This window comes from Zophobas morio, unplaced genomic scaffold, assembly GCF_036711695.1.
Source record: "Zophobas morio isolate AGI-343-1 ecotype UQ-CSIRO unplaced genomic scaffold, CSIRO_AGI_Zmor_V1 ptg000038l, whole genome shotgun sequence".
In the NCBI taxonomy this organism is placed as follows: Eukaryota; Metazoa; Arthropoda; class Insecta; order Coleoptera; family Tenebrionidae; genus Zophobas; species Zophobas morio.
The window spans coordinates 80,828-95,587 of NW_026972143.1; the positions used below are offsets into that span (position 1 = coordinate 80,828).

Sequence of the window (14,760 nt, forward strand, 5' to 3'; positions counted from 1 at the left end):
ATTTGATGATTTTCAGGACTTTTAGGATTTGCTGATTTGTGGATTTTGAAGATTTGGGGATCTAGTGATTTAAGGATTTGATGATTTTGTATGGAGGAGTTGGTGATTTGCGGATTTTGAGGATTTGGGGATTTTGAAGATTTGAAGAATTTGAGGATTTGGTATTTTAAGGATTTTGTGTTTGGAGGATTTGAAGAATTTGAACATTTGGGCTTTCGAGAATTTTACTAATGTGAGGATTTCAAGATTTGAAAATTTTGTGATTTGAGGATTTTATGTTTTGGAGATGTAAAGATTTGATTTGCGGATTTAAGTGATTTGTTAATTTGACGATTTTCAGGATTTTTAGGATTTGCTGATTTGGGGATTTTGAGGATTTGGGGATTTTGGGGATTTGGTATTTTAAGGATTTTGTGTTTTGAGAATTTGAAATTTTGAAGATTTAGTGAGCTTAAGGTTTTGAGGATTTGAGTAATATGAAGATTTCAGGATTCGAAGATTTGATTTGCGGATTTGAGGATTTTAAAGATATGAGTGTTTTAAGGAATTGGATATTTGGAGGATATGAAAATTTTGAGGATTTGCTGATTTGAGGATTTTTAGAATTTGACAATTTGAGGATCCGACAATCTTGATGATTTGAATTTGTGAGGATTTGGTTATTTGAAGATTTTGATGATTTGCTCGTTAAGGATCTTGAAGAATTTTGATTTGAGGGTTTTGAGAATTTGATGATTTTGCGGATTTGCTGTTTTGTAGATCTGGATATTTACGAATTTTGAGGATTTGGTGTTTCGAGGATTTGAAGATTTAATTTGCGAATTTTGAGAGCTATGGGGATTTAGGGATTTCGAAGAGTGTGATTTGAAGATATGGGGATTTGAAGGTTTTGGAGATTCTAAGGATTTGGTAATTTGACGATTTTCAGGATTTTTAGGAATTGCTGATTCGGGGATTTTGAAGGTTTGAGGATCAGGTGATTTGAGGATTTGATCATTTTGTTTGGAGCAGTTGGTGATTTGAGGATTTTGAAGATTTGAAGAATTTGAGGATTTGGTATTTTAATGATTTTCTGTTTTGAGCATTTGAAGATTTTGAGCATTTTGGGCTTTGGACAATTTAAGTAATGCGAAGATTTCAGTATTTGAAGATTTAGTGATTTGACGATTTTGTGTTGTGAGGATTTTAAGGTTTGATTTGCGGATTTGAGGATTTTAAACATACGAGAATTTTAAGGATTTGAATATTTGGAGGATATGAAAATTTTGAGGATTTGGTGATTTGAGGATTTTTAGAATTTGACAATTTGAGGATCCGACAATGTTGACAATTTGATGTTGTGAGGATTTAGCGTTTTGAAGATTTTGAAGAATTGGTAATTTGAGTATTTTGGGGATTTAATGATTTGAGGATCTGAGATTTTTGACGATCTTGAGAATTTGGTGATTTGAAGATTTTAATGATTTGCTAATTGGGGATCTTGAAAATTTTGATATGAGGGTTTTAAGAATTTGATGATTTTGTGGATTTGCTGTTTTGAATATCTGGATATTTACGTAATTTGAGGATTTGGTGATTCGAGGATTTGAAGATTTGAATTGCGAATTTCGAGGGCGTTGGTGAATTAAGAATTTCGAAGAGTGTGATTTGAAGATATGAGGATTTGATAATTTTACGATTTTCAGTATTTTTAGGATTTGTTGATTTGGGGATTTTGAAGATTTCAGGAACTGGTGATTTGAGGATTTGATGATTTTGTTTACAGGAGTTGGTTATTTTCGGATTTTGAGGATTCGGGAATTTTGAGGATTTGAAGAATTTGAGAATTAGGTATTTTAAGGATTTTGTGTTTTGGGGGATTTGAAGATTTGATTTGCGGATTTGAGGATTTTAAAGATATGAGAATTTTAAGGTTATGAATATTTGGAGGATATGGGAATTTTCAGGATTTGGTGATTTGAAGATTTTTAGGATTTGACAATTTGAGGATCCGACAATGTTAACGAATTGATGTTGTAAGGATTTGACGTTTTGAAAAGTTTGAAGATTTGGCATTTTCAGTATTTTGGGGATTTAATGATTTGAGGATCTGAGATTTTTGACGAGCTTGAGGATTTGGTGATTTGAAGAGTTTAATGAGCTGCTGATTGGGGGTCTTGAAAATTTTGATTTGAGGGTTGTGAAAATTTGATGATTTTGCGGATTTGCTGTTTTGAAGATCTGGATATTTACGGATTTTGAGAATTTGGTGATTCAAGGATTTGAAGATTTGAATTGCGAATTTTGAGGGCGTTGGTGAGTTAAGAATTTGATGATTTTGTTTAGAGGAGGTGGTGTTTTGCGGATTTTGAGGATTTGGGGATTTTGCGGATTTGAAGAATTTGAGGATTTGGCTTTTCGATAATTTTAGTAATGTGAAGATTTCAGGATTTGAAGATTTGGTGATTTGAGGATTTTGTGTTTTGGGGGATTTAAAGATTTGATTTGCGGATTTTAATGATATGAGGATTTTAAGGATTTGAATATTTGGAGGATATGAGTAATTCGAGGATTTGGTGATTTGAGGATTTTTAGGATTTGACAATTTGAGGATCCAACAATGTTAATGATTTTATGTTGTGAGGATTTGGGGCTTTGAAGATTTTGAGGATATGGTAATTTGAATATTTCGGGGATTTAATGATTTGAGGATCAGAAATTTTGGACGATTTTAAGGATTTGGTGATTTGAACATCTGGATATTTACGGATTTTGAGGACGTGGTGTTTCGAGGATTTGAAGACTTAATTTGCGAATTTTGAGGGCTTTGGGGATTTAAGGAATTCAAAATGTGGTGTTTTGAAAATATGAAGATTTGAAAGGGTTTTGGGATTCTAAGGATCTGGTACTTTTTCAGGATTTTTAAGATTTGATAACTTGCGATTTGTTGGTTTACGGATGTTGAGGGTTTGGTGATTTGCGAATTTTTGATTGTGAAGATTTGAGGATCTTGTGATTTAAGGGGTCTCAGAATTTGACGATTTTTTTGAGGAGTTGGTGATTTGTGGATTTGGGAATTTAAGGACTTGAACATTTCGAGGATTTGGTATTTTAAGAATTTTGTGTTTTGAAGATTTGAAATTTTGAAGATTTCGAGACCTCAGGGTCTTGAGGATTTGAAAAATTTGAGGATTTGGGCTTTCGAGAACTTTAGTAATGTGAAGAATTCATGATTTGAAAATTTGGTGATTTGATGATTTTGTGTTTTGGGGATTTGTAGATTTGGTTTGCGGATTTGAGGATTTTAAAGATATTTTAAGAATTTGGATATTTGGAGGATATGAGAATTTTGAGGATTTAGTGATTTGATGATTTTTATAATTTGACAATTTGAGGATCCGACAATGTTGATGATGTGATGTTGCGAGGATTTGGCGCTTTGAAGATTTTGAGGATTTGGTAATTTAAGTATTTCGGGGATTTATTGATTTGAGGATCTGAAATTTTTGACGATTTTGAGGATTTGGTGATTTGAAGATTTTGATGATTTGCTGATTGGGGATCTTGAAGATATTAAGAATTTAATGATTTTGTGGATTTGCTGTTTTGAAAATATGGATATTTACGGATTTTGAGGATGTGGTGTTTCGAGAATTTGAAGATTTGATTTGCGAGTTTGGAGGGCTTTAGGGATTTAAGGATTTCGAAGAGTTTGATTAAAAGATATAAGGATTTAAAGGTTTTGGGGATTTTAAAGATTTGGTAATTTGACGATTTTCAGGATTTTTAGTATTTGCTGAATTGGGCATCTTGCAGATTTGAGAATCTGGTGATTTGAGGATTTGATGATTTTGTTTGTAGGAGTTGGTGATTTGCAGATTTGGAGGATTTGGGGATTCTGAGGGTTTGAAGAATTTGAGGATTTGAGCTTTCGAGAATTTTAGTAATGTGAAGATTTCAGGATTTGAAGATTTGGTGATTTGAGGATTTTGTGATTTAGGAATTTGAAGATTTGATTTGCGGATTTAAGGATTTTAAAGATATGAGGATTTTAAGGATCTGAATATTTGGAGGATATGAGAATTTTGAGGACTTGGTGATTTGAAAATTTTAATGATTTGCTGATTGGGGATCTTCAAGATTTTGATTTGCGGGTTTTAAGAATTTGATGATTTTGCGAATTTGCTGTTTTGAAAATCTGAATATTTACGAATTTTGATGATTTTTGATGATTTTGATTTGCTGATTCGGAGATTTTGAAAATTTGAGGGTGATTTGAGGTTTTTGCGGATTTGACGTTTTTGTTTTGTGTTGGTGATTTGCGGATTTGGGAATTCAAGTATTTGAAGATTTTGAGGGTTTGATGATTTTTAGGAATTGACTACTTGGAGTTTGAGGGTTTGGAGAATTTGAAGAGTTTTATATAGTAGAAGAAGTAGTGACTGCACGGTGAGCTGGAGATTTAAATAGAGTAAAACATGGAGTTTCTAAGTGTGATGTGATTTTTAATCTGTTTTAAAAGTACGTTTTTAAGAGATTGTTCCAGAATTTTAAAAAATCGGCCTTTTGCAGCATTTTTTTCCCTAAAAATAAACAACGAAAACATTTTTTTGTGTCACTAAGTGTTTATTTACATTTATACATCGAAAGAATGTCACGTAGAAATTAGTTTGATTTGAATGAGTTTTTTGACGTGTTTTTCACATTTTCGAGAAAATGGGGTGACTCGTTCTTAATTTAACCAATAAAAAATTTGAATGACTTTATCAACATGAATAATAGTAGTCACAGCACAAAAAAAGGCGCAGGTCAGGACCTTCCGTCCGGTGTTAAAAAAAATAATATTTAGTTGAGTTTTGACCTACTCCAATGTAATCCTCGGAAGAAAGATCGTAACAACATAAATAATTTATTTTCCATTGTTGGTTCTCCTTGGAAATCCCCAAACGACTTTTTACTCGAATTATTACGTCAGTAGTTACACTCATTTACATTAATTTTAATTTTAATTGTTATTAACCACCACTGCACTCCAAGGCCAAAATATTTCCTTAAACAGACAAATACGTGAGCATCCGTCACTTCTGTTTTTTTCCTATTTTTTCCATCTCTGGTTTGTTGCAAGGTGATCACAACTCGGAATAATTCCTTAACATAACCAGTTGTGCTAATTGCCAATCTTTCGCAACTAAAATGCTCTTTCACTCGTTATGCACTTTGCAATAAAAGCAACATTTGTGAAACCCACCTATAAAAACAGCGTTTTTCGTCCGCCCGCTCTTAAAAGTAGCCCATCATGCGAACAGTGCTCACCTTCCTACCACTGCTGGTGCTCAGCGCCGGTGTTAAAATACGTACGTGTTCAAAGTCAACCTAGTTCACGTCTTCATAGCGCTCTTCCAGCCCCGAACTTCCACAAGTGCAACCGGAAGAGCCCGGATTTCAAAACCTGCTTGTTAGAGTCCGCCAGAAAGGGGGTCCGGGAGCTAGTGAGACCCTACCCGGAACTGACCATCCCCAGCCTGGAACCTTTCGAGCTCACGGAAGCCACCATCGGAGGGACAGAGGGACCAGTGAACATCCAGCAAAAATTCAAAAAGTGCAAGTTCTACGGATTGCCGAAGTTGCAGCTGGACGAATTCGAGTGAGTGTGGGGTGGTTCTGGTTCTGGACGAATTTTGTCCTTTTGTAGGGTAAATTTTGAGGAGAAGTGGGGCAAACTGAGCGGGGTGTTCCCCGAAATTCAAATGCTGTGCGACTACGAAATGAAAGGGCAGGTTTTGGTGGTAACTGTTGATGGAAAGGGCAACAGCACGATTATTCTGAGTATGTTTTTTGTGTTTTTTGATTTTTCTGACGAGATGTTTTGTAGAGAATGTGAAAGCCAGGGATGTTCTTTCGTTCGACGAGATGAAGAAGAAGGGTAAAACGTATCTGAGGTTTAAGACCAGTGCGCTCAAGATTGATCCGGAGTTGGTGGTTTTTAATTTTGAGAGTCATGTTGATAAGGCTTTTACTAATTCTCTTAATCCGGTTTTGAATGATAACTGGAAGGAGATTTTTGACGATGTTAAAGGGAGTTATGAGGAGATGTTCGACCAGATTGCCTTGAGTGTGATTAACAGTTTTTTCAATAAAGTGACTTTAGAAGAGGCTTTTGATAGTGCGTGACCAGCCAGAAGACTTGGAGTCATAAAATGTGATACTTTTTTTCAGCATTTATAAATTTACGTTTTCAAATTTAAGGTACTAAGTGTTTATTATTAAAATTTTACACAATCAAGTGTGTGTTTTCTGTTCTCACAATTTTTCCTTATGAGTTACACAAGCTGTTCAAGTCCATAGGGCGACTTACCAGTTTCATGTTTTCTGGAGGTTCTGACCCTTAGAGCACGAAAAAATGGTCTCCTGTTTCCGTTTGTCTGTCGTCTATCTGTCCGTCTGACTGTCCCTCTGTCTGTTAGAGTCTGAAAAAATGGTCTTCTATGTCTGTGTCGATTTTTATTGGACAGATAATCTCCGAAACTACTGAACCTATTGTTGTCAAATTTTGTATATATTTTATAAACATCGTGTAGATGGTAAAACGCTAATCAAAATTTCACTAACCATCCCCATGATATCATCTCTAAAATTTACAATAGTAAATTTGTTTTAATTTCATGAAATCACATCTAGACATTCAGTTTTTGGAAAAAAAAATCAAATGCTCTGAAATAATGAAAACGTTTTAAAGTTATCATTATCATCATAAATCGTTCAGCAAAAGTTGCTTTGCTCGTTTATCCTCGCTCTCTTTTTATTATATTTTTCACTTTCTCAAGCTTTTAATTCCGTATTTTTCGATTTTTCGATTACTTGATTTTCGATTTGTCGATTTCTCTATTTTTCGATTTCTCAAATTTCCAATTTCTCGATTTCCTAATTTCTCCATCTTTTGCTGCATTTTTCGATTTCTCGATTTTTCGAATTTTCATTTTAATTTTTCGATTTTTCGATTTCTCAATTTTTCGTTTTTTGATTGTATGATTTTTCGATTCTCAAATTTTGGATTTTTCGAATTTTCGATTCTTCAGTTTTCCAATTTTCTATATTTCGATATATAGAATTCTCATTTCTCGCTTTTTCGATTTTTCAATATTTAGAGATTTCAATTTGTCGATTTTCGATGTTTCGATTTTGCGAATTCTCTCCGTTTTAACAATTGTATAATTGTTTGTTTTTTGATGTGTCGACTTTTCGAATTTTCAATTTTTTGATTTTTCAATTTCCCGATTTTTAGATTTTTGAAATTTCTGATATTTTGAATTTTCGATATTTCGAATTCCGAATTTCTGGGTTTCTCATTTCCCAGTTTCTCCATTTGTCAAATTTTTGGTTCTGCATTTTCGATTTTTCGACTATCAATTTTTCGATTTCTCGATTTTTCGAATTTTCGTTTCAATTTTTCGATTTTTTGGATTCTCAATTTTTGGATTTTTCGAGTTTGCGATTGTCGATTTTTCAGTTTTCGATATTTCGATATTTAGATCTTTCAATTTATCTTCTCTTAGTTTTAACAATTGTTTTTCGATTTGTCGATATTTCGAATTTTCAATTTTTTCCTTTTTTAATTTTCCGCGTTCTTAATTTGGCCATTTTTAGATTTTTTAAATTTTTGTTTTTTTGAGTTTTCGATTTTTTCAATTCTCAATTTTTCGTTTTTTCGATTATTCGATTTTTCGGTTTTTCGATGTTTCAATTTTTCGAGTTATCGAATTCTAATTTTCTCGATCTCTCGATTTTTCGATTATCAGTTTCTTGACTTCTCGATTTCTTGATTTTTCGAATTTTTATTGTGAATATTAGATTTTTTGAAATTCCAATTTTTCGTCTCTTTATTAGTTTTTCGATTTTTGAGTTTTGGATTTTTCGTGTTTTCAATTATTCTACTTTTCGATATTTCGTGTTCACAATTCTTGGTTTTTCCGTATTTCGATATTTAGATTTCTCAATCTATCGCTTTTTTTGATTTTTAGCATTTTTAAATTTTTAGAATCCTCAAGTTTTCGTTTCTTGAATTTTCTGATTTTTCAGCTTTCACATTCTCAATTTCCAGATTCCTTTATTATTAAATTTTTCAAATTTTTACTTTTTTAGATTATTCAATTTTCGATTTTTTAAATTTTCAATTTTTAAAATTTTTCAATTCTAGTTTTCTCGATTTCTCAATTTCTCGATTTCCCAATTTCTCAAAATTTTAATTTGGCATTTTTCGATTCTTCGATTTCTCGGTTATCAAATTCTGGATTTTTCGATTTTTCTATCTTTCAAATTCTCAATTTTTCTTTTATCGATTTTTTCGCTTTTTCGGATTGTTGGAATGTTCAGTTTTCCGCATTTTTAATTTCCCGATTTCTCTATTTTTAGATTTTTCGATTTTTCTAGTTTTTGTTTTTTCGGTTTTTCGATGTTTCTCTTTTTCGACTTCTAGAATTCTAATTTTCTTCATTTTTCAATTTCTCAATTTCTCGATTTTCCAATTTGCCAAATTTTTGATTCTGCGTTTTTAGATTTTTCGATTTCTCAATTTCTTAATTGTTCGATTTTTTGAATTCCAATTTTCTTCCAATTGGATTTCTTTTTTTTTCATTTTTTATTCTGCATTTTTCGATTTCCCGATTTTCGGTTTTTCGATTTCCCCAATTTTCCAATTTTTATTTTAATTTTTCGTTTTTTTTAATTCTCAATTTTTCGTTTTTTTTTTATTGTAATGTTTATTTTTCAAGTTTTCGATACTTCGATTTTTCAGTTTTCGATATTTCGATTTGTAGATTTCTCAGTTCTCGATTTTTCCTTTTAGATTTTAGATTTTTCAATTCATCGTCTCCTCTTCGTTTTAACAATTGTTTAATTTTTCAATTTGTCGTTTTTTCGAATTCTCAATTTTTTAATTTTTCACTAATTTTTCGATCTTTGGATTCTTCAAGTTTCCGATTATTCGATTTTTCGATTTTCGATATTTAGATTTATAAATTTATCGATTTTTGCGATTTTTAGGATTTTTCGATTTTTCATTTTTCAATTTTCCGCGTTCTGAATTTCCCGATTTCTGGATTTACAGATTTTTAAAATTTTTGTTTTTTCATCTTTCGTACTTTCGATTTTTTGAATTCTTGATTTCTAGTTTTCTCGATTTCTCAATTTCTCTGTTTCTCAATTTGTCGATTTCTCAATTTCTTGATTTCTCAATTCCTTGATCTCTCGACTTCCCAATTTCTTAAGATTTTAGTTTGGCATTTTTCGATTGTTCGAGTTCTCGGTTATCAAATTCTGGATTTCTGAATTTTTCGATTTTTCAAATTTACGATATTTCGAGTTCTCGATTTCTGAATTTTTCTATTTTTTGGTTCCGTCTTTTTCGACGTCTCGATTTTCAATTACTCAATTTCTCGCATTTTCAGTCTTTGTTTTTTTTTTGATTTGATGATTTTTCGATTTTGGATATTTTAATTTTTCAAGTTCGCAATTCTCAATTTTTCGGGTTTTCGATAATTAGATAACTTTTATCGATTTTTTCGTTTTTTCGATTTTTCGAATTCTCAATTTTTCTTTTTGTTCATTGTTTTATTTTTCGATTTTTGGATTGCTCGATTTTTGGAATTTAATTTTTTTTATTTTTTCGATTTTCCCCGTTTTCAATTTCCCGATTTCTCTATTTTTAAATTTTTCAAATTTTTGCTTTTTTAATTTTTCGATTTTTCTAGTTTTTCTCAAATTTTTGGTTCTGCATTTTTCGATTTCTCGATTCTTTGACTTCCCAATTTCTCGATTTCCCAATTTCTCCATTTTTTATTTTGCATTTTTCAATTCCCGATTTTCTTTTTTCTCCAGTTTTCCAATTTTCATTTTTCGATTTTTCTAATTCTCAATTTTTCGTTTTTTTTTATTGTATGAATATTCGATTCTCGATTTTTGGATTGTCCGAGTTTTCGGTTCTTCGATTTTTCAATGTTTAGATTTCTCAGTTCTTGATTTTTTCTTTTAGATTTTAGATCTTTCAATTTATGGTCTTTTTCGAACTTTCGGATATTTCGAATTTTCTTCGTTTTAACAAGTGTTTAATTTTTCAATACGTTGATTTTTCAAATTCTCAACTTCTCCATTGCTCGAGTTCTCGATTTCTCAATTTCTCCATTTTTCATTTCTCGATCTCGATTTTTCGAATTTTCATATGAATTTTCAATTTTTCGAGTTCTTAATTCCCCAATTTCTCATTCTTCAATTCAAGTTTTTTCAAATTCTTAGTTTTTGATTTTTCAAATTCTATATCTTTTTCATTTTTTAATTGTTCCATTTTAGATTTTTTGAATTTTTGCTTTTATGATTTTTCGAATTTTCTTTTTGTCTACTATTCGATTTTTCGGTTTTTTGATATTTCAATTTCTCGATTTCTCGATTTCTCAATCTCCATTGTTTGATTCGATTTTTCGAATTTTCGTTGTGAGTTTTAAATTTTTCGAATTCACAATTCTTCGTTTTTTCACTAATTTTTCAAGTTTCTGATTATTCGATTTTTCGATTTTCGATACTACGTTTTCGATATCTCAACTCTCGATTTTTCCGTTTTCCGATATTTAGATTAATGAATTTATCGATTTTTCGGTTTTTAGGATTTTGGGATTTCTCGATTTTTTGAATTCTCAATTTTTCGATATTTAGATTTTTCATTTTTCAATTTTCCGCGTCCTAAATTTCCCGATTTCTGGATTTATGGATTTCGAAAAATCGAAAATTCAAAAAATCAAAAATTTGAAAATTCGAAAAGTCGACACATCAAAAAACAAAAAAGTCCTGCATTTAGAGTTTAGTGAGCCGATTCGAAAAATATGAATTTTTGGAAAATCTTGGTCTGGAGTCATAAATATGTTTAATGGTTCTCGAGCAAGATTTTCCAAAAATTTAGTTTGAAAATGAAATTTATTTCATCTCGAAATTCGTCAATTTTCACTTAATTTTGAAAAAATGGATGGATTTTTCGAAGAACCGAAGCCGAAAATAACATCTACAAATCGAAATCTACAAAGAAATGTGTTTTGGTAATGTTTGAAGGGTGCTTGAAAAATGGGAAAACATCCAAAAATTCATTAATTGAGAAATTGGAACTTTAGAAAATTTGGCTAAAAATCCAGAAAAAAATGTAGAGTATAGATCTCGACGAGCTGATCAAAATTGTCCAGAAATTTGGTTTAACAATTAAAAAAATCTCGAAAATTGTATTTTTCATTTTATCGATCGAAAAATGGGAAAAAATTCAAAAGTTCATAAATTGAAAAATTGAGAATTTTGAAAAGTTGCCTAGAAATCTTGGAAAAAATCTAGAATATAGATCCCGACGAGCTTAATGTCGTTGTCATTCTTCATTCTGTCGATTCTGGAAAAAAAAATAATTGGAATTTTCGAAGAAATAAAACCGAAAATAACTTCTAAAAGTCGAAATCTACAATAAAATATTTTGGAGTAATCTTCGAATGGTGCACTAAAAGCTGTTCATACATTGAAAAATTGAGAATTTTCAAAAGTGGCCCAAAAATTCCCAAAAAAATTCTACATATAGATTTCGATAAGCTATTTCGAAAAATATAATGGTTCCGGACCAAGATTTTCCAAAAATTGAGTTTGAAATTGAAATTTATTTCACCTCGAAATTCGTCATTTTTCATTTGGTTTTGATTTTGAAAAAATTATTGAAATTTTCGAAAAACCAAGTCCAAAATAACTTCTACAAGTCGAAATCTACAAACACAGTGTTTTGGTAATTTTCGAAGAGTCCTCGAAAAGTGGCCAAAAAATCCAAAATTCTTTTAAAAAACTGAAATTTTTGAAAGTTGCCTAAAAATTTTGAAAAAATTCTGGCATATTTATCTTGACGACCTGATTCGAGAAATATGATGTGTTAGATTTTCCAGACCAAGATTTTCCAAAAATTCGATTTAAAATAAACAAAAACGTCGTCTCGAAAATTGTCGTTTATCATTTTGTGGATTCTGGAAAAATTATTGGAACTTTCGATGAACTAAAGCCGAAAATTACTTATAAAAGTCGAAATCTACAAGAAAATGTCTTGAAGTAATTTTCGAATGGTGCTCGAAAAATGGGAAAAAATTCAAAAGTTCATAAATTGAAAAATTGAGAATTTTGAAAAGTTGCCTAGAAATCTTGGAAAAAATCTAGAATATAGATCCCGACGAGCTTAATGTCGTTGTCATTCTTCATTCTGTCGATTCTGGAAAAATTATTGGAATTTTCAAAGAAATAAAGCCGAAAATAACTTCTAAAAGTCAAAATCTACAACAAAAAATTTTGAGGTTCTAAAATTTTAAAAAGTGATCTAAACATTCTCAAAAAATGCCTGTATATTAATACCAAAATATGAGAAATATAACGTTTTAATGATTCCGGACCATGATTTTCCAAAAATTCAATTTGAAAATGAAATGTATTTTATCTCGAAATTTTTATTTGATTTTAAAAAAATTGTTGGAATTTTAGAAGAAAGGAAGTCGAAAATAACTTCTATGTGAGGAAGTCTGCAAAGAAATATGCTTCGGTAATTTCCGATGGGTACTCGAAAAATAGGAAAAAATCCAAAAATTCATGAATTGAAAAATTGAGAATTTTGAAAATTTGACTAAAAATTCTGAAAAAAATCTAGAATATAGATTTTCCAAAAATTCGGTCTAAAATAAAAAAATCATCTCGAAAATTATCATTTATCATTTTGTCGTTTCTGGGCGAATAATTGGAATTTTCAAAGAAATAAAGCCGAAAATAACCTCTATTGGCTGAAATCTACAAAAAAATGTATTGAGGTAATTTTCAAAAAATTACTAAAATTTAAATTTAATTTTTTTTTAAATTTTATATGTTTTAAACTATTTTCTTCTGTTGAGTGGGAGTGGAAAGTAATAATAGAATCTAGGATGTGGAAAAAGTTAAAAAAAAAAAACGCTAATCGTAACTTTTTTTGTTATAGTATTTGCCTGACTTGACCTGACCAGACTCTGGATAATTTTCTAAAGTAGTTGAAAAATGGTCAAAAATGCCAAAAGTGCCAAAATCAGTTTTATCTTATCAAATACTAACCTCGCTCAGCCACCCTTTATTTTCTTAGAGAGTATATAATTCCCAAAATCAGTCCTATTTTTGTAAGTACTAGCTGCAACTTCGGAAATCCATAGAACTTGCACTTTTTGAATCTTTTTTGTATGTTTACTGGTCCCTCTGTCCCTTTGATGGTGGCTTCCGGGAGCTCGAAAGGGTCCAGGCTGGGAATGGTCAGTTCCGGTTAGGGTCTAACCAACTCGAGCACCCCCTTTCTGGCGGACTCTAACAAGCAGGTTATGAAATCCGGGCTCTTCCGGTTGTACTCGTGGAAGTACGGGGTTGGAAGAGCACTTTGAACACGTACGTATTTTAACACCGGAGCTGAGCACCAGCAGTGGTACGAAGGTGACCACTGCTCGTATGATGGGCTAGTTTTAAGAGCGGGCGGACGAAAACTGCCGCTTTTATGGGTGGGTTTTACAAATGTTTCTTTTTATAGCGAAAATGCATAACGAATGAAAGAACATTTTTGTTGCGAGAGATTGGTAATTAGCACAACTGGTTATGTTAAAGAATGACTCCGATTTGTGATCACCTTGCAACAAACTGGAGATTGAGAAATTAAAAAAAAATCGAACTGTTTAAGGAAATATATAAGGATGTTCTTTCATTTGAAGTGACGAAGATCCGGAGTTTTTAATTTTGAGAATCATGATTTTTTAATATCTTTATAATAATTATGAATAATCACAAAATTTATATAGCAAAATTCTGACTTGGATTTTATAAATGCATTAAACATAAACTTAATATAATGCGTATTTTTTTGGTTTACATATGAAATTTCAAAAGTTTTTTCATTCTTAGTAGAAACTCGAAAAGCAACATTTATAATCAAGGCAAAAAATGGTTAAAGATTGCATAATGCCCGGTGTGAAATAAATTAAAAATATCCCTCACCCATAAAGGACAGCTTGTCAAAAAAAGATTTGATTTTTCGAATTCTATTGTTTTTTATGGCAACCATTATAAGCTAATATGAAAATATGCCACTAATGTTTGAATAAAGGTAAAGAAACGTGCTAATGGTTTATTACAAGTGAGTTTTTCTATTACAAAATTTTATGTTGATGTCATCCACATTTTTGGAAGGACGCAGTTTGGAAAGAATCTTAGCCCGAGATCATTAACGCGCTATGTGAATTTTTGGTGGATTTTTAGGCAATTTTTGCAAAACCCCAATGGTTTCAATATGACTTTATGAAATTCTTGGCTTTTTTGGAGCACCCACAAAATTATCTAATTTTTCAATGGATCCATTAGAAAATAAGCCTACCACAGTCCGCCTCGAATCTTGTTTTTTTGTTTACAAATACAATTCTAAGAGATTTCTTTGTTGCCTAGGAACCCGATAAACAACTTTTACAAAAAAGTAAAATCAAAAAGTGGTCCAAGTCCTTGGATGGTATATTTTTTCGGTGAGAACGAGTTAAAATTATACGTAGATTTATGTATGATGTTTAAAATAAATTAAAAATCCACTCAAACAAATGAGTTATGCACAAATAGCTTGACCTACGAGTGCATAAAATGCAATCAAACCTGAATTCTGTGATACTTTTACTAATAATAGCGTTTATATATTCGATATCTCTAATTTTTATAAGGTCACCTTTATTCGGAATCCTTATTTGA

General features: G+C 31.1%; 1 protein-coding gene across 1 annotated transcript; it reads left to right on the forward strand.

Moving 5' to 3' along the window:
- Nucleotides 1-5,221: 5,221 nt before the first annotated feature.
- Nucleotides 5,222-6,262, forward strand: LOC135140032 (uncharacterized). The gene is made up of 4 exons (XM_064070411.1): nucleotides 5,222-5,333; nucleotides 5,383-5,623; nucleotides 5,672-5,805; nucleotides 5,852-6,262. The coding sequence occupies exons 1-4, from the start codon at nucleotides 5,276-5,278 to the stop codon at nucleotides 6,148-6,150; spliced, it is 732 nt and encodes a 243-aa protein (XP_063926481.1). The 5' UTR covers nucleotides 5,222-5,275; the 3' UTR covers nucleotides 6,151-6,262.
- Nucleotides 6,263-14,760: the final 8,498 nt, after the last annotated feature.